The 24,266-nt window shown below is 44.0% G+C and overlaps 1 protein-coding gene across 5 annotated transcripts in view; it reads right to left on the bottom strand.

The window, feature by feature from the left end:
* AXDND1 (axonemal dynein light chain domain containing 1) overlaps positions 1-24,266 on the bottom strand; it is a 111,621-nt gene that overhangs the window by 37,376 nt on the left and 49,979 nt on the right. For 4 of the 5 annotated variants that reach the window (XR_007924154.2, XM_070077203.1, XM_070077204.1 and 1 more), the window contains 5 exons: positions 22,963-23,126; positions 21,324-21,399; positions 19,038-19,272; positions 12,219-12,420; positions 2,992-3,085 (listed from right to left, as the gene is read on the bottom strand). Coding sequence is in view for 4 of the 5 variants with exons in the window: in XM_070077203.1 (XP_069933304.1) it covers positions 2,992-3,085; positions 12,219-12,420; positions 19,038-19,272; positions 21,324-21,399; positions 22,963-23,126 (771 nt within the window). In the remaining variant the exon portion in view is untranslated. The remainder of the gene's footprint in view (positions 1-2,991; positions 3,086-12,218; positions 12,421-19,037; positions 19,273-21,323; positions 21,400-22,962; positions 23,127-24,266) is intronic. The other variant, XM_051858248.2, reaches the window with a different exon arrangement.

Genomic DNA, 24,266 nt, shown 5'->3' with positions numbered 1-24,266 from the left:
GTATAAGGTTCTCTTTCTTTCTCTCTCCACATTTCAAATAAATTTTAAAATTTTTAGAAAGAAACTTATGCTATGGGTAGATTATTTTGAAAATTGGTAGCTGGAACTGCTTCCTTCTTGATGCGAGTTTGTTGGTGAAAAATGATGCATATACTTTGAAAGACTTTTATTTATATATTTGAGAGGCAGAGGTACAGACAGACAGAGGGAGACAGAAAGAAAGGTCTTCCATCTGCTGGTTTACCCTCCAAATGACCAAAATGGCCAGAGCTGAGCTGATCTGAAGCCAGGAGCCAAGAGCTTCCTCAGCTTCCTCCAGGTCTCCTTCATATGTGCAGGGGCCCAAGCACTTGGGCCATCTTCCACTGCTATTCCAGGCCATAAGCAGGAAGCTGGATTGGAAGTAGAGCAGCCAGGACTCAAACCAGTCCCCAAATGGGATGCCAGCACCACAGGCAGAGGCTTAGCCTACTATGCCACAGTGCCAGCCCCTGTTGTGTACACTTCAAAAAAAAAAAAAATCTCAAATCTATGTATTTAAAAATCTGGAACTAATTTGTTCTAAAATTTTACAAATACAGAATTTCAGTTGGCTGGGCACCTTTTATTACAATAGAGAAATTCTACACTTATGTTTGCATGAATAACTGATTGGCATCATGACAGATGGAAAATTTCCTAGTGAATTAAAAACAAGCCCAAGCCTTTGCATAATTTATTAATGGAATTGAAAAATGAGTACTATCACTGAATAAACAGGCAATGATGCACATTTTCAATCTGGATTCATAATTCTTTGTGAGCTTTCATTTCAGTAATGACAGTAATTAATAAAAGTATCAATGGGGCAGGTGTCTGGTTTAGCAGTTAAGATGCCAGCTGGGATTCGTACAACCCATGTCAGAGTGCCTAGTTCAGTACCAGCTCCTGCTCTGGACTCCAGCTTCTTGCTAATGTGGACCCTGGGAGATGGCGGTGATGGCTCAGGTGACTGGGTTCCTGCCACCCATGTGAGAGACTTGAATTGAGTTCCCAGTTCTCAGCTCTCAGTTCAGGGCTGGTGCAGGCATTTGGGGATTGATCAGCAGATAGAACATCTCTCTCTCTCTCTCTCTCTCTCTCCTGCTCGCTGTCTCTTTTTCCTTCCCTCTTTTTTCTCTCAAATAAAAAATAATTAAGTACTGAAAAAAAAAAATGAATTTGGAAGCAGAGCTTCAAATGGCTTTATTGCTGAGTATTAACTTGCAATTATTTTAAAAATTTAATCTTATTCAGTTACATCAGCTTTTGAGTGATTACTAAAAATTTTGTCAAAATAGTTTATCTCATCCCTTTTGACTTTTTGTAGAAAAGCTGTCGATAGAGTAATTCTTGTACATAAATTAGAAACAGTAATTTAGAAATGACTCACTTTGAGAGTTTTGTGGATAGAGGTACACGGTGAAAATCTGTTTGGAGACCACTTTTTTTTTTTTAAGATTATTTATTTATTTATTTGACAGGTAGAGTTACAGACAGTGAGAGAGAGAGAGAGACAGAGAGAAAGGTTCTCCCTCTGTCAGTTCATTCCCCAAATGGTCGCAACAGCCAGGAGCCAGGTGCCTCTTCCCGGTCTCCCATGCGGGTGCAGGGGCCCAAGCACTTGGGCCATCCTCCACTGCCCTCCTGGGCCACAGCAGAGAGCTGGACTGGAAGAGAAGCAACTGGGACTAGAGCCCAGCGCCCATATGGGAGGCCGGCACCACAGGCAGAAGATTAACCTAGTGTGCCACGGCGCCGGCATGGGAGACCACTGTTTTAAACAGCTGAGCAGCACAGACTAAATGGAGTAAGGAAGTAACAGAAAAATAAGAACAACAAAAGCTACTGGTCAAAAAATGTACCAAAAAGGAAAATGAAGAATGAATGAAAAAAGGAAAAACCTTTCCATTTAAAAATACTTGTACTAGTTATGGCTACAAACAGTTCTTCAACTACATGTTTACAATCCTTCAATCTTTCTACATGGCACTAAAATGGAGGTACATAAGGACACTTTAAAAATAAATGTTATAAAAACTGAACTTCAAGATACAAAAAAATATGGATATAAGATTTCACAGAGTGGCTGGCACTGTGGTATAACAGGTAAAGCCACTGCCTGAGGTGCTGGCATCTCATATGGGGGACGATTCAAGTCCCAGCTGCTCTACTTCTGATCCAGCTCCCTGCTAACATGCCTGGGAAATCAGTGGAGGATGGCCCAAGTGCTTGGGTCCCTGCACCTACATGGGAGACCTGGAAGAAGCTCCTGGCTCCTGATGTCAGACTGGCCCAGCTCTGGCCTTTGCTGCAATTTGGGGACTGAACCAGCGGGTAAAAGATCTCTCTCTCTCTCTCTGCCTCTGCCTTCCCTCATCTGTAACTCTGACTTTCAAATAAATTAATTTTAAAAAATATATTTTATTTATTTATTTATTTAAGAGGTGGAGTTACAGACAGAGAGAAGGAGAGACAAAGAGAAACATCTTCTATCCACTGATTGGCTCCCCAAAAGGCTGCAATGGCCAGAGCTGAGCTGATCCAAAAGCCAGGAGCCAAGAGCTTCTCCCAGGTCTCCCACATGAGTGCAGGGACCCAAGGACTTGGGCCATCTTCTGCTGCTTTCCCAGGCCATAGTAGAGAGCTGGATCAGAAGTGGAGTAGCCGGGACAGGAACTGTAATCCCAACAGAATGACGGAGACAAAAATTCAGTGACTTCATCAAGAGTAAAGGTGATAATCAAACTCAAAACTGTCTGATCATGTCCAAAACTTCACTCCAGAAGCAAGAACATTCTGCATTTACGGCATTTCCAAATCCATAGAAAATAATCTGAATAATTATTAGATAGGGCTCTATGTTGCCTCCCCTGCTTCCTGATTCAATTATATAGGAAAGACCTGGTTTTTCCTGAAGAAAATCCCCAGTCAAGTCAAAATACAAGCTCACAGTTCCTTCCAAGTACATACGTGTCGCTGCAGTTCAATGTTACCGTTGTTAATTTCGTTGCCTATCTTCAGAAGCCACTGTTGAATCATGTTACATGTATGTGCCTGGAGTACCCTGATGAAAAAATCAAGAAAAAGAACGATAAATGACTTACTTAGAACAGAAACTTAGGTAGAACTGTCAGCTAAAATAAAGGATTTTATTTGGCTCGATCTAGTAACTTAGGTGTTGAGAACTGTTTGGGACCTTGGGGAAGGTGAATCAAAACCTTGGGTTATCTCGTATGGTGGCTTCGTCACTGACACAGCTTTCCTAACCCCCAGCGGGGCACAAACTGGCAGGAGGCACCTTGGAAAATGTAGGTCTCACCTCCAGTGTTAGCTTCCTGCTGTAAAACCTTACACCTTTAGTGTTCCAAGGAATCAAGGAGTTTTTAACACAAAACTCCAACATTAGAAATTCCTGAGCAAGCCATTCGTAAGAAGATCCTCTTCAGATCAGCTTCAGCGTCAATGAAAGGGACCTTACCAGGAGCTAGTGAGCATGACTACCTCCGTGAAATTAGGATTAAACTTCTACCTCTTAAGTCTTCACAGGTGAATGTGAAAGACATGCCTGACTGTTCCTATAAGCCAATCAGAAACCTTACGTACCTCTTCAAAGCAAAAAGGATAAGTAAAGCTTTTGCCTTTGTCTCCTTAAGGCAAACATGCTGTACCTGCCTTTCTTGATTATCTCTGGGAACTGTTACTGATGATACAGCTACCTAATGATTTCTTCTATTATAATTCTCTATATTCAAGCTAAATGGGTTTATAATCTACATAAGGGTAGCCTATCACTACCCACTAACTGGGAATCTGTAAGATATGTTGTTTTCATCTAAAGAGGCACCCCACCTACAATTGGTTTTGCTCCAGTTTTGCCTTTGCTAATTAACTTACATGTTTCAGAACTCGGCTTCTGGGAGTTACTGACCATGCAGGAACACAGACGTTGGCAATGACCGAGACTGTTCCAGCTCACAGAGCAAATTTTTTGGAAAGGATAGGCGGAGACTTCCAGACTCTGGATAGGCAGGGCCTGCACTACTCCCCTCATAAGCAGGAAGCAGTCACAGAAGAGATGATTTGACGCCCATCAACTCCCCTTAGGAAGGGATGGAGTCTATGAGGGGGGAATGAGTATGCAGGCATACAGGTTAAAATTGATTAGGTTTGTGAGCTGGAAGACCATGCCTTCACCACGCCCCTGTGTGACCTCATGCCCTACCTGGCCCACCAGCCAATCAGGTTAATTAACTACTCCCCTTTGGAAGTGGGTTAAAAGCCTGGGACACGGTGTGTCTGGCCTTCTGTTCCTTTCCCTGGCCTCTTGCCGGGGGTGGTGGGGGGGGCTTGCTGTAGCCCTGCACCTCTAGGGGTGTGGCCTTTGGGCCACCCTCCCTAGGCTTCCCTAGATGCTCCTCCACGTGGCTGGTTCCTGGTGCTTGGTATGAACCCAGATTTACCCCCTCTCTCTCTTAGATAAAGCTCTCACTCCTATGCATCCTTCTCACTAAATAAAGGCCTAAAATGTTAAAAAAAAAATTTACACCTCTACATTTACTTCTGGAACAGTAGGGTCTTCTCACATAAAGAGAAGAACAGATTTCAACATCTTCTCGATGACTGACTCCCTGCACAGCAGTGTGAGAGCAAGGCTGGCCTGAAACTGGTAAAAACTGCTTTTTAAAGAAGTCGTTCAGAATCCCTGGAAATGCTGAGAGACAGGAGCGGGAAAATTAAAAAACAAAAAACAATGGCTGGAAACTCCAACTTCCTTAAAAACAGATACAGGAAGCTTAAGAGTCTCCAGGAAGGACAAACACAAAGAGACCAACAGATAGATGTATCATAACAAAAATGCCAAAAGTCAAAATAAAGAGAATATCTTGAAAGCAATGAGAGTAAAACAACACATCACACATAGATTAACAGCTGACTTCTCAGAAGGAGCAACAGGGAGCAGAAGGCAGTGCAACAACACACTGCTAGCACTTAGAGAAGAACCTGTCAACCTAGAATGCTATAGCCAGCACAGACATCCTTCAGAAGTGAAGAGGAGGCTGGTGTGCCGCACAGGAGGTTCAGCTCCCACCTGCAATGCCAGCACCCAGATCAATGTGCCAGTCCGACTCCTGCTACTCAGTGCTTCTGATCCAGCTTCCTGCCAAAGCTCCTGGAAAAGCAGCAGACGATGGCTCTAGTACTTGGGTCCTCGCAACCCACGTGGACCTGGATGGAGTTCCTGGCTCCTGGTTTTACCCTGGCCCAGCCTTGGCTGTTGCAGGCATTTGGGGAGTGAACTAGCAGATAGAAGACAGCTCTCTCCTCTCCTCACCCCTCCTTTCTCCTCCCCTTCCCTTCCCTTCCCTCTCTTCACTCCCCTTCCCTCTCCCTCTTCCTCTCTGTCACTCTGCCTTTCAATCAATCAATAAATAAGTATTTTTTAAAAAATGAAGAAGAAATAAAGACTTCCCCTAGATAAAAACTGAATTTGTTGCTAGCAGGTTTTCCTTACAAGAAGTACTAGAGGAAGTTCTTCAAGTTGAAAGCAATGACTTCAGATGGCAATTGGGGTCCACACGAAAAACACAAAGCATATATAAAGTTAACGATTTAACTATAAAAGACAACATACATGGGTATCTTTCTACATTCATAACTGATTTAAAAAGAAATTGTGTAAAGTAATACACATTGTAATGTACTGTCAGGTCTACATAATAGACATGGAACATGCTTGCCAAAACCAGCACACACAAGATAGCTGGAGGAAACCTCAAATGTGCTAAAGAAATGACAACAGATGGTAAGGTTATAATAACTTATTGTGAATTTTTAATACTAAGATATATATGTGTGTGTAAAACAATGAAGCTGCAAAAGGTTAAAAATATAGCTATATATAAGTGAAATGTATATATTCCCCTAGAATGAAAATAGTATAAATTGGAAGCTAAGTCTGATAAATTAAGAGGTATTTAATAAACTCTAGAATAACCACTTAAAAACTTTAAAATATAGTGAAAGTCAATATAAAAATAATGGCTGTAGGGGCTGGTGCTATGGCGCAGTGGGATAATACCCTGGCCTGAAGTGCCAGCATCCCATATGGGCGCCGGTTCTAGTCCCAGTTGCTCCTCTTCCAATCCAGCTCTCTACTATGGCCTGGGAAAGCAGTAGAAGATGGCCCAAGTCCTTAGGCCCCTGCACCCACGTGGGAGACCTGGAAGAAGCTCCTGGCTCCTGGCTTCAGATCAGCACAGCTCCGGCCTTTGCAGCCATCTGGGGAGTGAACCAGAGAATGGAAGACCTCTCTCTGTCTCTACCTCTCTCTGTAACTCTGTCTTTCAAATAAATAAAATAAATGTTTAAAAAAAATAATGGCTGTATTAGAAAATATTCAGTTACTGCAAAAGGAAACAGCAAAGAGAAAATACAGGAATAAAAGAAAAACCACAAAACAAACAATAATATAAGAGATATAAATCCAATTATAGCAATAACAATATTAACTACTAATGGAGTGGTGGGCATCTGGCCTAGCTTGGGTTAAGATGCCCACAATCCATACTGGAGTATCTGGGCTCGAGTCTTGGCCCTGGCTCCTGATCCTGACTTCCTGCTAATGCAGACCCGAGGAGGCAGCAGGTGATGGCTCAAGTAGTGGGGTCCCTGGCCCCACACAGGAGACCTTGAGTAGGTTCCCAGCTCCCAGCTTCAGCCTAGTCCTGCCTCAGCCAGTGAAGGCACCGGGGCGTTTGTGTGTCTCTCACTGTCTCTGCATCTCTGCTTCTCAAATTAAAAAAAAAAAAGTGAATAGATCAAAGAAGTGAATACAAATAAAGAGACTGACAGAATGCATTAAAAACATTAATCAGCTCTGTTTTCTTTACAGGACACACTTTAGATTCAAAGACACAAATTAGCTGTAGAAAAAAGATCAACAGCAATCACAAATAAGCTGGGGTGTCTGGACTAATATAGCACATAAAATAGACTTTGAAACAAAAATGTTAGTAGAGATGAGGGATATTTTATAATGATAAAATGATCAAATCTATCAAGAAGATACAATTATAGGGGCCAACACCATGGCTCAGCAGGTTAAAGCCGCCGCCTGCAGTGCCAGCATCCCATATGGGCACCAGTTCAAGTCCTGGCTGCTCCACTTCTGATCCAGCTCACTGCTAATGCACCTGGGAAAGCAGCAGCAGATGATCCAAGTCCTTGGGCCCCTGCACCCACATGGGAGACCTGGAAGAAGCTCCCAGCTCCTGGCTTTGGCCCAGTGCAGCCCTGGGTGTTGTAGCCATTTGGGGAGTGAACCAGCAGATGGAAGCTCTCTCTATGCCTCCTCCCCTCCCCCCCAATAACTCTGCCTTTCAAATATATAAATAAATCTTTAAAAATATATAATTATAAACATATGTTGACTGAATAACAGAATGCCAAAATAAATGAAGCAAACACTGAGAGAAAGGGAGAAATAATTCAACATTGGACTTAGTATCCTACTATCAATAATTAATAAAAAACCACTAGATATGCTTATCAACAAGGAAACAGGAGATTTGAACAATATTGAAAGCCAGCTAAACCAAATACAGAACACTCTATCCAACAACAGAATATGAGAGTACTTCAACATATTTGTGGAAAATGTAATAAAAATACAAAAAGTTTCATAAACTTTTTGGTGACCACCTTGTAAACATTCTTCTCAAGTGCACAGGGACTTTGTACAGAATAGACAAGAAGGTAGGCCATAAAAAACTCAGTAAATTTAAAGGCTAAAATGATACAAGGTGGATACTCACACCACAGTGAATGAACTATACATCAATACCTGAAAAATTTTGGTAAATTCCCATATATGTGGAAATCAAATAATACTCCCCCCAAAAAAAACAAATGGGTTGATGAATAAAATCACAATAGAATCATGAAATACTTAGAGATTACTGAAAATGAGGATACAATATACTAAGATTTACTGAACACAGCTAAAGCTGTCCTTAGAGGTAAATTTATAGCTATAAATACACTTATTAAGAAAGATCACAACTATGGAAATCCTTCCTTTCTTGGTGTTCTTGGATGGGGCCACAGTGGACACAGGAGGAGGATGGTGGCCACAGAGAAGATGGCAAACTCACTGGAGTCAATCAGCTCTATACTTCAGCTTGTTGGAAAAAGCAGAGGGGCCAGCGCTGTGGTGTGGCGGGTAAAGCCCCAGCCTGCAGTGCCAGCATCCCATATGGACACCAGTCCAAGCCCCAACTGCTCCACTTCCAATCCAGCCCCCTGCTACTGTGTCTGAGAAGGCAGGAGAGCATGGCCCAAGTCCTTGGGCCCTTGTCCATGGGAGACCCAGAGGAGGCTCCTGGCTCTTGGCTTCAGATCAGCTCGGCTTCAGCTATTGTGGCCATCTGGGGAATGAACCAGCGGATGGAAGACCTCGCTCTTTGTGTCTCTACCTCTCTCTCTGTAACTCTTTCAAATAAATAAAATAAATCTTAAAAAAAAATAAAGTACAAAGTACATGCTGGGGAACAAGCAGACTCTGAGGATGATCAGACAAGGCAAAGCAAAATTAGTTGTCCTTGCCAACAACTGCCCAGCTTTGAGGAAACCCGAAATAGAGGATTAAGCTGTGTTGGCCAGAGCTCGTGTCTATAACTATCTATAACTATGATAATAATAACACTGAATTGGGCACAGCACGTGAAAATACCCACCCTCCCCCTCTGTAACTCTACCTGTCAAATAAATAAAATAGAGAGACAGAGAGAAAGGTCTTCCTTCTGTTGGTTCACTCCCCAAATGGCTGCAACAGCTGGCACTGCGCCAATCTGAAGCCAGGAGCCAGGTGCTTCTCCTGGTCTCCCATGCGAGTACAGGGCCCAAGCACTTGGGCCATCCTCCACTGCCTTCCTAGGCCACAGCAGAAAACTGGACTGGAAGAGGAGCAACCGGGACTAGAACCAGCGCCCATAGAGGGTGCCGGCACTGCAGGCAGAGGATTAATCAAATGAGCCATGGTGCCGGCCCCTAAAATAAATCTTTAAAAAAATGCGAAATGAAGTAAATAATAATGCTTAGAATGGGAATTAATTCAACAGAGAATAGAACAGAAGAAAAAAATCAATGAAATCAAAGGAAAGTTCTTTGAAAATATTAAAAAAAAATTAGCTAGATCAGCCAAGAAAAAGAGAGAAAAGGTTCAAATTACTAAAATCAGAAATGAGAGGGGGACACTAGTACTGACTTTTCAGAAACAAAAAGGACTATAAGGCAATATAATGAAAACATTTTCCAACAAATTGGATTAACTCAGATGAAAATGTCAAGTCCCTAGAAAGATACCAAAAAAATAAAAACCCCAATGACCTGAAAAAATAGGTACTATGACGAGAACGATAACAGATGAGGAAATTGAGTCAGTAGTCACAAACCCACCCACAGTAAATCCTACTGAAGGTCGAGATGAGTCCCCAGTTCTTCAGTGTTCAACACACAGGGGAGAGGGAACACTGCCCAACTCACCGCATGGAGGCAGTAAACACAGACGTCACAGGACAGGAAAACAGGTCATTTTTTTTTTTTTATGAAGACAGATGCAAAGTCCTCAGGAAAACGCTAGCAAACAGAACCCAGCAATCTATAAGAAGTGTCATAAACCATGATCAAGTGGGATTTGTCCAACACAGGCAAGGTGAACTTAGTATCTAAAAAGCAAGTAATAGGATGTGTCATGTGAATAGAATAAAAGCAAAATTCACATCATCATCTCAAAAGATGCAGACAAGGCATCTGATAAGATCCAGCATCTTTTCATTATGAAATCATTTAAAATACTGGGAAAAGAAGAGAACTCCCCAGTCTGATGGAGAACATCTGTGAGGGACCCACTGCTACCATCATGCTTCATGGTGGAAACCGGACGCTTTCACTTCAGACCAGGAACAGGACAAGGGTGTTCTCTCTCACACCTCACACTTGCCACTCGACACCACAAACACCATAGGCAGAGTCCAGCCTGAGCAGCTAAGCAAAGAAAGCAAAGGCGTCTGTTTGAAAAGGCGTGGCTTCTATTCACAAACAGCAGGATCGCATGTGTAGAAAATGCCAACGAACCCTCGGAATTCATGATGTTGCAACTAATGAACGGGCTCAGCATACAAGATATATAAAAATCATGGCAGGCATTGTGACGCAGCGGGCTAAGCCCTGCGTAGGACACCCACATCCCATATCAGGGTGTCTGCTGGAGTCCTGGCTCCTTCCTTTCCAGTCTAGCATCCTGGGAGGCAGCAGAGGAAGGCTCAGGTGCTGGGCCCCTGCCACGCGCATGGAAGACTCAGCTGGGTTCCTGACTGCTGGCTTTGGCCTCGCCCAGCCCTGGCTGCTTCAGGCATTTAGACAGTGGACCGGTAGCTGGATTGGTTCTCTCTCTCTCTTTCTCTCTCCCTCCCCGCATCAAGTAGATGAAAATAAACACTTAGAAAAGAATATAAAAAAGACACTTGTATTCCTATATAAATGCAGTAAACAATTTAAAATTAAGAAATATCTTTATAATAACATCAAAAAGAAAATACTTAGGAATAAAATAACAAAAGAAGGGGCCAGTGCTGTGGCATAGCGAGTAAAGCCGCCATCTGCAGTGCTGACATTTCATATGGGCACCGGTTCAAGTCCTGGCTGCTCCACTTCCCATCCAACTCCCTGCTATGGCCTGGGAAAGCAGCAGAAGATGGACTAAGTCCTTGGGCCCCTGCACCCATGTGGGAGACCCAGAAGCTCCTGGCTCCTGGCTTCGGATCAGCTCAGCTTTGGCCATTGTGGCCATTTGGGGAGTGAACCAGTGAATGGAAGACCTCTCTCTCTGGCTCTCTCTCTTTGTAACTCTCTTTGTAACTCTGTCTTTCAAATAAATAAAATAAATCTTAAAAAAAAAAAGCAAAGACAACCTACAGAATGGGAGAAAACTATATAATTTGTAATTTGTAAAGGGACTTCTATCCAAAATACATAAACAAATCTTACAACTCAATAAAAAAAAGAAAAAATGACTGTAATGACCGTATTAAAACAAGAGTAAATGATCCAAAAACATGCCTCCCCCCAAAAAATATACAAATGTCCAATAAGCATATGAAACAATGCTTGACTTCATCAGTCATCAGGAAAATGTAGATCAAAATGATCATGATAAACCAAGGTCACACTCAAATAGTACAGATGGAATCCAAAGTCAGACAGTAAGTGTTGGCAAGTCTGTGGAAAAGTTGGAACCCTCATACACTACTGGTAAGGATGTACAAAAAACTTGCACATGGATTGTTACAGCAATGGAAACATTCTAAATGCCCACCAGTGGACAGAGGGATCCATAAAATACAACTACATACAGTCACAAAAAATGGATTAAAAATCGAAACACACCACAGCATGGATGAATGTTGAAAGCCTTATGTTGAGTGAAAGAAGCTAGTCACAGAAGATCACATATATAGATTCTTTTGTATAAAATATCCAGAAGAGGAGAATCAACAGAGACAGTAAATTCGTGCTTGCCTGGGGCCAGGGGAGGGTCGGTGGGAGAGACTGGAGGAGAGCAGAGAGGCAGGTGAAGGGCTGAAGGGAGAGAGGCTCCTTTACGAGGTGAGGAAACGCTCTACAGTTGACTGTGGTCACGGTGGAGCCCATCTATGGGCTACGAATACAGCAAAACCCACAGGACTGTACACTTGGAAAGGATGGACTTTATGGTACGGAGTCATTTGGCAATATGCTTTTTTTTTTTTTTTTTTTGACAGGCAGAGTGGACAGTGAGAGAGAGAAACAGAGAGAAAGGTCTTCCTTTGCCGTTGGTTCACCCTCCAATGGCCGCCGTGGCTAGCGCGCTGCGGCCGGCGCACCGCGCTGATCTGATGGCAGGAGCCAGGTGCTTCTCCTGGTCTCCCATGGGGTGCAGGGCCCAAGCACTTGGGCCATCCTCCACTGCACTCCCTGGCCATAGCAGAGAGCTGGCCTGGATGAGGGGCAACTGGGACAGAATCCGGCGCCCCGACCGGGACTAGAACCAGGTGTGCCGGCGCTGCAAAGCAGAGGATTAGCCTAGTGAGCCGCGGCGCCGGCTGGCAATATGCTTTTTAAAAACTCTCTCAGAAGGAAAGACAGTGATGGGGCCTTACGAGCCGGAATCCACGTCCATGAACTGTGGAACAGTACCAATAGCGTTTAGCAGTGCATCCAGCTGAGACTTCATTTCATTAATTTTTTTATTAATTCCCACCCATTCTTCAGTATACATTTCAGGATACTCCAGGATGTTTTCCAACTTGAAAGTACAGAATTCAAGGCAACCAATCACACTTGGAAGAATTTTAGAGGCACCTACAAAGAGAGAGAAGCATTAATTGTTAGAAGCATCTGTAAAACTACCACTTCAGTGCGAAGTGATAACATCCTGGTGAGCGTCTCATTACCTCACAGCTTTGCCATCAGGGACCTGGAAGGAAATAGTTCCTAAGACACAGTTAGCGAATAAGCGCAGGTGACTGGGGTGTTGGTAACTAATGGCTATTTCTTCCATGATGGTTCCTCTGCCAAGTTTCCTTTCTTGTCAGCTGAGGACCAACTACATTAATCCAGACTCTTTCATAAGAAGGCACTACTTCACCACCTTACTCTGCTAAGAGGACAATAACAGCAAACAGCTTCCTCATGATCGTAACAGACCTGAGAACAGGCATCCTGCTCCTGAGTCACTCTTTACATTACTGATCCAATCTTCGTGGAGCTTATAGTTTTTTGCTCTGGACAAAGATTCAAAGTGAATATTAATGCGGACCCAGAAGACTGATTCACTGTGAGAACAGGGCAAAATGCTCTGTCTTATCTCCTCATCTCAGTTTTACAAGAAGCAACAGTTAAACATCAACTGTTGGGCCGGCGCCGCGGCTCACTAGGCTAATCCTCCGCCTTGCGGCGCCGGCACACCGGGTTCTAGTCCCGGTTGGGGCGCCGGATTCTGTCCCGGTTGCCCCTCTTCCAGTCCAGCTCTCTGCTGTGGCCAGGGAGTGCAGTGGAGGATGGCCCAAGTGCTTGGACCCTGCACCCCATGGGAGACCAGGATAAGTACCTGGCTCCTGCCATCGGATCAGCGCGGTGTGCCAGCCACAGCGCGCCGGCCGTGGCGGCCATTGGAGGGTGAACCAACAGCAAAAGGAAGACCTTTCTCTCTGTCTCTCTCTCTCACTGTCCACTCTGCCTGTCAAAAAAAAAAAAAATCAACTGTTTTTCTTTCCCTTGATGAAAATGTTTTCATTGTCTGTATCAATAAACCTTGTACATTTTTATTTTTTTAAAGATTTATTTATTTAGTTGAAAGGTAGATTTACAGAGAGACAGAGATCTTCCATCCGAGGGTTCACTCCCCAAATGGCAGCAACAGCCAGGGCTGTGCCAGTCTGAAGCCAGGAGCTTCTTCTTGGTCTCCCACGTGGGTAGCAAGGGCCGAAGCACTTAGGCCATCTGCAGCTGCCTTTCGCAGGCCATTAGCAGGGAGCTGGATAGGAGTGGGGCGACCGACTCAGACCTGCACCCACGTGGGATGTCAGCACTGCAGGAGTAGCTTTATCCACTGTCCCACATGCTGGCCCCTATGTAGCATCTTTATTAGTATGCAACGCCTGTATATTTTATGGGGTACAGTGCAACTTGTCAGCACACATGCACAGCATAACCAGTCCAGTCAGGCACCCAGCCTGTCACTCCCCTATCTCTCCTCAGCGAGTGGACCCTGCCAGTCCTCACTTCAGTCCTTGACATGTGTGTACCATGGTGCCCTACAGTGCTCCAGTGAACCGTGGAACACAGTGCTGGGTACTTCTATCTGATTGTGCCCCCTTCTCCTTGAAACCACCTGTGAAATGTCTGCTGGAGGCTTCAAGGCATGCCCCAGTGCCCCCCACCCCCACACGGGGCCCACCCACCGGCAGAGGCTGGGGACTTCCTGGTTCCAGCACACAAGGAATGCTCGCTCTTCAGATGACTACTAAGCAAAAAGAGCAGGCACTTGGGGACCTCACACGACAAAGGAATCAGTCCAGGGAATTTCCAAACAGTGACAACAGCAAAGCCTCAGGACAGGAAGGGGAACCTTATTTCCTGAGTTTGTGTATTATAGCATTTAAAATGCCCAGTTTTCACTTTAAAATTTTCATGCAAAGAAATAGAGAAATAGGACACATACACAGGGGGAGAAAACAAACAACAGAAGCTATCCCTAAAGAAACCTAGGCATTGGACAGATTGGAAAAAAAATATGTATATATATATATATGTTCAAGGAAAAACATGTCTGAAAGTGTTACAGAAAATATGAGAACAACGTCCCACTAAGTATAAACATCATAGAAAGAATTAGAAATGGAAGACCCAAATAGGAACGCTGAAGTTGGTAAGGACAACGGCTGAAACACAAATTCACTGGAGATACTCAGCAGCAGGAAAAAAGATTCAGCAAACTTGCAGGTAGGCCAGCGGAGATTACTCAGCCTGAGAAATGATAAGAGAAAAAAGAATGAAGAAAAATGCAAGGCATAGGGCCAGTGCCGTGGCGCAGTGGGTTAATGCCCTGGCCTGAAGCGCCGGCATCCCATATGGGCGCCAGTTCGAGACCTGGCTGCTCCTCTTCTGATCCAGCTCTCTGCTATGGCCTGGGAAAGCAGTAGAAGATGGCCCAAGTCCCTGGGCCCCTGCACCCATGTGGGAGACCCAGAAGAAGCTCCTGGCTCCTGGCTTCGGATCAGCACAGCTCCAGCCTTTGCAGCCATCTGGGGAGTGAACCAGAAGATGGAAGACCTCTCTCTCTTTCTCTCTCCCTCTCTCTCTCTGCCTCTCCACTCTGACTTTCAAATAAATAAATCTTAAAAAAAAGAAAAGAAAGAAAAATGCAAGGAACTACAAGAATGAAGACAATGTGAAGAGCCTCAAACACCTGTGGGAGCCCATCAGGCATTCCAATGCATGCCTCATGTGAGCGCACCAGGACCAAGAAAAAGCAGAAATACAGGTGAAGAGAAATCGGCCAAGAAGTCCACAGTGTCTGAAGAAAGACATGCATCTGCATATCTAAGAAGCTCAAAAACCTCAAGTATGATAAACCTAGAGAGCTCTAGACATTGTAACCAAACTTTCAAAGCCAAAGAAAAACAGAATTTTGAAAGTATTAACATAAAAGTACTTTCATGTTATTACTTTTGGCATAGTAGTAAAGACGCCACTTGGGATAAAAGCATTGTGGTGTAGTGGGCCAAGCTGCTACCTGCAGTGCCAGCATCCCATATGGGTGCTGGTTCCAGTCCTGGCTGTTCCACTTCTGATCCAGCTCCCTGCTAATGCGCATGGGAAGGCAGCAGAAGCAGGCCCAAGCAGTTGGGCCCCTGCCATCCATGCAGGAGACAGGATGAGGCTCAAAGTTGCTGGCTCTAGTCTGGCCCAGTTCTAGCTGTTGTGGCCATTTGGGGGAGTGAACCAGCAGAATGGAAAATCTGTTTCTCTTTCACTCTAACTCTGCCTTTCAAATAAATAAAAATAAATCTTTAAAGAACAAAAAGAAGCATCTTGGGATGCCTGCATTCCGTATCTGAAGGGCATGTGTTCGAGTCCTAGTTCTAACCCCTGATTCCAGCTTCCTGTTAACTCAAACCTTGGAAGGTAGCAAGTGATAGTCCACGTACTTGGGTCCCTGGGGACCTGGACTGAGATCCTGACTCCTGGCTTCAACCTGGCTCGGGCCTGGCTGCTGTGGGCATTTGGAGAGTGAATTAGCAGATGAGATCTGTCTCTCCTGCTCTCTCTTTCAAATAAATTATTTTTAAAAAGTTTTAAGGGCTGGCACCGCGGCTCACTAGGCTAATCCTCCACCTGCGGCACTGGCACACCGGGTTCTAGTCCCGGTCAGGGCGCCGGATTCTGTCCCAGTTGCCCCTCTTCCAGGCCAGCTCTCTGCTGTAGCCCAGGAGTGCAGTGGAGGATGGCCCAAGTGCTTGGGCCCTGCACCCCATGGGAGACCAGGAAAAGCACCTGGCTCCTGGCTCCTGCCATCGGATCAGCGCGGTGCGCCAGCCACAGTGGCCATTGGAGGGTGAACCAACGGCAAAGGAAGACCTTTCTCTCTGTCTCTCTCTCTCACTGTCCACTCTGCCTGTCAAAAAAAAGTTTTAAAAATTTAGAATACCTTTATGTAAAAAAAAAAAAAAGAAAAAAGTATCATATCTAAGGGATCCTCAGTAAGACTAATAAGTGACTTCTTATCAGAAAGAGAGAGGCAGAAGGAAGTCAGGGGACATAGTCAAGATACTGAAAGGAAAACACTCAACCAAGAATTCCATACCCAGCAAAGCACCTGTCAAAAACTAAGGAAAAATCAGTACTTCCTCCATTTCTGAAGTCTGGCTCCTGGCTTCAGCTGTGGAATGAGCCAGTGGATGAAAGCTCACTCTCTCTCTCTCTCTCGATTGCTCTCTCTCTCCCTCCCTCTTTGTAACTCTTTCAAATAAATAAATCTTGACATGCTCAATCGGACTTGCCCCAAATGGTAGAGTTAGAAACATACCAGGGGATTCCAATTCAATCCCATCAAGGTGGCATGTACCAATGCCATCTCACTAGCCCAAGTGATCAATTTCTGTTCACAACTGATCACACTGATAGGACTAAGAGTCAAAGGGATCACATATACAAGACTAGTGTCTGCTAATACTAACTGATAGAACTAAAAAGGGAGAGAACGATCCAACGTGGGAAGTGGGATACACAGCAGACTCATAGAATAGCGGATGTCCTAAACAGCACTCTGGCCTCAGAATCAGCCCTTAAGGCATTCGGATCTGGCTGAAAAGCCCATGAGAGTAGTTCAGGCATGGAAAGCCAAGACACTCTGGCAAAAGAAAAAAAAAAAAAAAAAACAACCACCCTAAATGAAAGATCTCCGCAAGTGAGAAGTGAGATCCCAGTGGAAAGAACAGGCCATCAAAGAAGGAGGTACCTTTCTCTGAAGGGAGGAGAGAACTTCCACTTTGACTATGACCTTATCCAAATATGATCAGAGTTGGCGAACTCAAAAGGCTTCCATATCCTTGGCAACTCATGACAAGAGCCTAGGGTAATTACTGACACCATAAACAAGAGTGTCAGTTTGTTAAGTCAACAACAGGAGTCACTGTGCATTTACTCCTCATGTAGGATCTCTGTCCTTAATGTGCTGTACATTATGATTTAATGCTATAACTAGTACTCAAACAGTATTTTTCACTTTGTGTTTCTGTGTGGGTGCAAACTGTTGAAATCTTTACTTAATATATACTAAACTGTTCTTCTGTATATAAAGAGAATTGAAAATGAATCTTGATATGAATGGAAGGAGAGAGAGAGCAGGGGTGGGAGGCAAGTTATGGGGGGGAAGCCATTGTAATCCATTTAATTACATTTTCATTTAATTATATTCATTAAATAAAAGTTTAAAAAATAAATAAATAAATAAATCTTAAAAAAAATCAGTGAAGATGCTGTTTATTCTTCAGCATCCCACACTGGGGTACCTGGCTCCAGTTTCTTGCTGATGCAGACCCCGGGAAGCAGCGATGATGGCTCAGATAATTGGGTTCTTGCTACCCATGTGGGAAACCTGGATTGAAATCACAGCTCCCAGCTTTGGCCCACCAATCTCAGCCGTGGGCATCTGGGGAGTGAACCAGTGAATGACAGCTTGCTCTCTTGCTCTCTCTTTCCCCCTTGCCTCTCAAAGTTTTTTTTTAATTAAAAAGGATAAAATTTGTTGCAAAAAATTTTAAAATCCATTTTCTGTGAACCTTTTAAATATTCCTAATATGCATGAATCTCAAAATGCTGTGCACCAAAATGAGCTTATCTTTCAATTCAAAATTTTCATCTTTTTTAATTTATTTTTTTTTTTTACTTGAAAGGCAGAGTTACACAGAGAGAGGCAGGGGGAGGAAAGGAAGGGAGGAATAGCAAGAGAGAAAGAGATATCTTCCATCGGCTGGTTCACTCCCCAAATGGCTGCAGTGCTGGCGCTGGCCCAGGACAAAGCCAGGAATCGGGAGTTTCTTCCAGGTCTCCCACAAGGGTTCAGGGGCCCAAGTCCTTGGGCCATTTTCCGTTGCTTTCCCAGGAGCATTAACAGGGAGATGAATCGAAAGTAAAGCAGCTGGGACTTGAACCAGTGTCCATACAGGATGGGCGGCATTGCAGGTGGTGGCTTAACTCATTACACAACACCAGCCCCTCCATGAATGTCATGAAGAACCTTGTAGAGTTCCTAAATGACCAGAAATTTTCTCTTGGATATATCTGTAACCACACAGAAATGAACACGTGCACAGAAAAATGAACACATAATGCCCCATCAGCATCATTTGTAATAGCCAGAAAGTGGAAACAACTAAAATGTTTATCAACAATGCAATAGCAAACAAAATGTGATAGTTCCAGCAAATGAGTATTAGGGGCCATAAAAAATGAAGTACTGACACATGCTACAACACAGATGAACCCTGAAGACGTTACGCTAAGTGGAAGAAGCCGGCCACAAAAGATCACAAAGTGAATGATTTCATTCATATCAAAGTTCAGAACAGGGACATCTACAGAGATGTGAGGCCTGAGGACAAGGGTGGAGGGGGGATGACAGGGTGAGAGCTAAGTGGGACAGGGACTCATCTCGGGCTTATTTTTAATTTAGTTACGTCGCACGTACTCTAGAACCAACTGTGATAGTGGAAGCATATGTCTGTGAATATACGTTGAATTGTTCACATTAAACAGGTAAATTGTGTATACATTACATCTCAACCAAACAATGTGTAACGCTTTATTTTGCTTTTTAACTGTATGCACGTATTTCTACTTTCAATATTATATGAAAAATAAGAGCTATTAAAATGCTATATAATGCCAAGCAAGCTAATCATTTTTTTTCTTACCATTGTCACCATTTATTCTTATTTCATATTCTTTGTAGAGTCTTTCTGCATTTTTAAGTATCTCCTCCATGTACTGCTGCTCTGGTGGCAACTCCCCTTCCATATTTCTATGGCGACTAAATATCCCAAGGCCAACGTCTGCCCAGTTTTCCTGTAAATGCCTGATAATCTTCATGCTGTCGTGTCTGGACACCAGCATGTCCCCCGTGATCTGCGCCTTCTCCTCAGTCAGCATCTAGAGGGCAAGCACAGCGCACAGTGAAAATTTACCCAGAATCCACCCGGACCCTTCTTCCCTGGGCTCCCGGCTCTGGTGGGGTTGCCGGTCCCATTACTACACTCACATAATTTCTTCAGGGCCACAAGAAACAGCAGGGGCTACACAGTTTTATATTTAAAGTTAAAGTGAATTTAAATCAACTTTGATACCCTATTACACAATCCATGATTAACCAGCAATTGTACTAAATTCTAGGTGGATTAAAAAAAAAAAAACAGTGACAAGAAATTAAGTCGTAGAGCATGGTGCGTGTCTAATGACTGTGGTGAGGCTGTGACATGTCGGCTCCCAGGTCCCCCACTACACTGGAAAAGGTCTTGGAATGTACACGCTGTAGCTAGTGCACATTTTATTTATCTCTATAACCCCCAGTCCAAGTCTTGAATGAGAACTATCAAAACATATTTCTGTAAAAAATAAAGTCCACCACATAGATAGAGAGTTTGGCATTATCTGGAGAATGGAAGCATTACCCACCCTTCAATATGAGTATTCAGTGTAGGGAGACGGTGTGGCAGACAGAATTGTGGCATTGGCGGCCGGCGCCAAGGCTTTACCAGGCTAATCCTCCGCCTGCAGCACCAGCACCCCGGGTTCTAGTCCCGGTCGGGGCGCCGGAGTCTGTCCCGGTTGCTCCTCTTCCAGTCCAGCTCTCTGCTGTGACCCGGGAGTGCAGTGGAGGATGGCCCAAGTGTTTGGGCCCTGCACCCGCATGGGAGACCAGGAAGAAGCACCTGCCTCCTGGCTTCGGGCTGGCGCACTGCGCCATTTGGGGGGTAAACCAATGGAAGGAAGACCTTTCTTTCTGTCTCTCTCTCTCTCACTGTCCAACTCTGCCTGTTTAAAAAAAAAAAATTGTGGCATTGGCGAGGCTGAGACCAAATGCTGACTGTCACACCACGTATAGGTAACTAATGTACATAACGTCTAAGAGTCCTAAGGTTCAATTTCTGTATCTGTGAGGTGGGGTTTCTAAGACCTGCACCGTAAATTAGATACTGTGTGGGGAGCAGCACCGGCCCTTCACCAGGACGAAGTGCTCAGACGCTGAGTCACCAGTATTCCTAATAAAGAAGCACGATCTCTCAACCCCATCTACCAGGTCCAAGCTTCAAAAGCAACTGAACTGTACACACTGCATGTTACACAGCTGATGTCTTCCGCTGGGAGAACATTCTGGTCCACTGTGGGGATCTGGATGAGGTTTCACGAATTCGATACTCCCTTTGGAAGTGTTTCAGTGTCATAGTCTACATTTTCCTTTGTCGGGCTAATCAACTAGTGTAATGTGATACTGATTTAAATAAGGAAACCTATTTCTCGAAGCTTGAATACTTTTCAAAAGACGTGATTAACGGATAAACAATATGGTATATAAATATGTATGATGGAATATTATTCAGCCTTAAAAAGGAAAGAAATTCTGACAGTTGCCACAACAGAACATTACGTGACCAAATACTGCATGAGTCTACTTACACGAAGTACCGAGGTACCGGGAGCAATCAAATTCAAACAGAAAGGAGACGATGCTCACTCAAGGCTGGTGAAGGCGGAACTGGGCCCCCTTTGGGAAGATGAAAGTTTTGGGGCTGCTGGTGGTTGTTCAACACTGTGAATGTACTTAATGCCCCTGAACTTCACACATGAAACAAGGTCATTAGCCTCAAAAGTCCACATTGTCCTTAAGGGAAAAGCCAGGCACATAGGAGACACAAACGTTTCTCACGTATAACAATCAGAAGAGAGAAGCAGAACCATCGTCACTGCCACCACAGTAACTTTTCCCTCAATTCTTTTTCGAGGGGGAGTGAGGAGGACAGGCTAATTTTATTTAACTCAAAACTCTGAAACAGAACTGGAAACATCTATGTGTATTTAAAAAGGTCCTTCATAAAGCTAAGCGTGGTATTTTTAAAGACTGAGATGTGACTCAGGTGGAGGTAAGGAATGTCAAGTTTACAACCAGTGCCTTGATAGACAAGTTGTTAACTACAAAGTGTTACCTTTTGCCACTGCTTGAAGTCTGGAATAACCAACTCTAGCACATTGCCCTTACTAGAGAACAAAATGTCTTTCTCACTGAAAGAAGAAAAAAGCAAAAGAAAAGTCTGAGAACAAGGTAAAAACAAAGGAAGTCCTAAGTGCATACACTTGACAGCAACTGACAAAAGTTTTGCCTCAGTGATTTTAAGCATGCCTTCCGGGTACAGCCCCTTAGAAACCCAAAAATGCAGACACTGGGGCCAGCACTGTGGGGCAAGAGGCTTAAGCCTCCGCCTACAGCGCCGACATCCCATATGGGCACCAATATGTGTCCCAGCTGCTCCACTTCCAGTCCAGCTCCCTGCTAATGGCCTGGGAAAGCAGAGGAGGATGGTCCAAGTGCTTGGAACCCTGCACCTGCATGGAGACCCAGAAAAAGCTCCTGGCTTCTGGCTTCAGATCAGCCTGACTCTGGTCATTGTGGCCATTTGGGGAGTGAACCAGTGAATGGAAGATCTTTCTCTGCCTCTCAAATAAATAAATCTTTAAAATAAAATGCAGACTCTAATTAGAGACCTGAGCAACCAAGTTTCAGGACAATGGACCATGACAGCATTTAACAGTGGTCCCTGAGTCTGGGGAATTCAAAACTAGACCATCAGCTTAAGAATTCCTGTTGATTACAGCTGCCAAAACAATATGGAAATAGCAAGGAAGCCTAGTGAGTAATTAAAGTAATTATTAGACTCAACATTCGGGTCCAGGGTGCCGACTTCAGATAAGAGTTTCCTTTAATTTTCTGAAGTCTCACAAGGAGAAAGCTGTTGATAACGAAGTTTCTGAAGAGAAAGAGAGAAGAGAACCCGGCCACCTGTGCACCCTCCCAGCTAAGGGTCAACAAACTCCAGAAATTGCGCCTGGCAGTGGCAAGCAGCTGGGAGTGGTACCAGCTTCAGCTTCCAGAACTTCCACACCTACTAACTGGGACTTTTTTTTACGGGGTATGAGAATCTGAAACCATTGTTCTCAGTTTCAAATGGAAACAGTACCTAAATGTGTCTCTCTTTAAAGTTCTTAAAAACAACCCTTGAAATCATCCAGCCCAGCCTGTATGCAAAGTGTAGACTCCCACCCACCTTGGCTGTGATTCGGTCATTCCGGTGCAATTTAAGGGCTTCCCTGGCAGCTGCTTCCATTGTCAGAGTCCTCTAATCCTTGCAAAGTACAACAGCCAAGAAACATCGCCCCCTAACTGTCACTCAGTGGTTCTACTTCTCTGCAGAGGCCCCCTAACTCACTCAGTGGTTCTACTTCTCTGCAGAGGCCCTGTGCTATGGGGTTTGCAGATGGCCAGCTACTCGTGCTTGCCAAGAGTAATGACATAAGCCGACTTCATTTTAAAAAGAGAAATAAAAAGAGCTGGATTTAAATGAAGGCAGCAGCAGTTGGGCGGGGCGTTCGGGACACAGACAGCACTGGAAACCACAAGACTCTCAGAGTCCGCTGCAGGGCTGTGCCCTTGTAAGGTCTGTTGGTTACCTCCCCAGAATCTATGATTGCGCAGTTATAAGGTAAACCATTGAGAGAGACAGGAGAATAGGACTGAGTTATCAGACATAATATGGTATAATCAGGAAAACAGGATTCCAGCAGACCCACTTATTATCAACCAAGAACTGATGCCATTTGACAACGCCATCCTTAACAATCTGCAGTTTCTCTGAGGTACACTCCTCCGTTTGTTCCACCTCCTGTTTAAATTTGTTCATTAAGTTTCTCCACTTTTGTGTCAACTTCTGCAACAACGCAAGGTCTGCAGTATCCTAGATGAAAGCATGAAATCAAACAACTTTTCTTGTAACAATTATTAATGAGCACACACAAGGCCATTATTAATACTATAGAGAAATCCAAAGGAAATGGGTTGAAATATTAAAAAGATATTTTTCTTTAAAAATATCACCAGTGACACTACTGTACAGTTTGCTGATGGATTTTTTATGGTACATAAAATATTTGGGACAAGATTTCTCTCTTTGCAACATGAACCCAATTTTCCCACAAGGCTTTCACAGGGACAGTGTGTGTACTGGAAAGAAATCAGATAGGACCAAATGCGAATCCTCATCAGTTACTGTAAACTTGAGTGATATTATTTAATACCCTTGTGATTAATTTTATTATTCATAAAATAAAGGCTCATACATATTCTCTCAGGTTTAAGAGTTAGATGGGATGACAGTGTGAGTGGTTTGCCTCAGTAGAAACATGCTGAATATGGGTTCTCACCTTTTCTCGCTAACTTGTTCACTGATCTCTCCATAAAGTGCATAGAATACACTATAATGCAGCTATTTAATACACAGTATTTATAAATGAATCATAACTATAATTTTGTAGAGTTATTAAACTTTGATAAAGGCAAATATAAGGAAAAGCTTTTATTCGCCTTTCCTTAGATCTTTCATTCTGCACACAGTAAAGCACAAATATACAACTATATTTTTAAAGAACCTATACATATAGCAAAGCAGGCCTTGCAACGCAGTGCCCCTTGGGATACCCACATCTCTCAGCAGAGTGCAGGTTCAAACCCTGGCTGTTCTGCTTCTGATCCAGCTTCCTGCTAATGCATCCTGAGAGTCAGTGGATGATGCTTCAAGTGTTTTGGTCCCTGCCACCCATGTGGTAGACCCAGGTGGAGTCTGGGCTCCTGGCTTCAGCCTGGCTGCTGTGGACGTTCGGGGGATGAACCAACCAATGGAAGATATCTCTCGCCACCTCCACCTCCACCTCCACCTCCACCTCCACCTCTACCTCCTCTACCACATCTACCACCTCTACCACCTCTACCTCTACCTCTACCTCTACTTCTCTCTCTCCTCTCCCTCCCTCCCTCCATCTTTCAAATAAATAAAAATAAAAATTTAATGGTCTCAACTCTCAACACTTGGAGTCTTTTA

This window comes from Oryctolagus cuniculus, chromosome 7 (genome assembly GCF_964237555.1).
Source record: "Oryctolagus cuniculus chromosome 7, mOryCun1.1, whole genome shotgun sequence".
In the NCBI taxonomy this organism is placed as follows: Eukaryota; Metazoa; Chordata; class Mammalia; order Lagomorpha; family Leporidae; genus Oryctolagus; species Oryctolagus cuniculus.
Note: the sequence above shows the minus strand (reverse complement) of the source record. Positions and strands in the feature narration are given on the sequence as shown.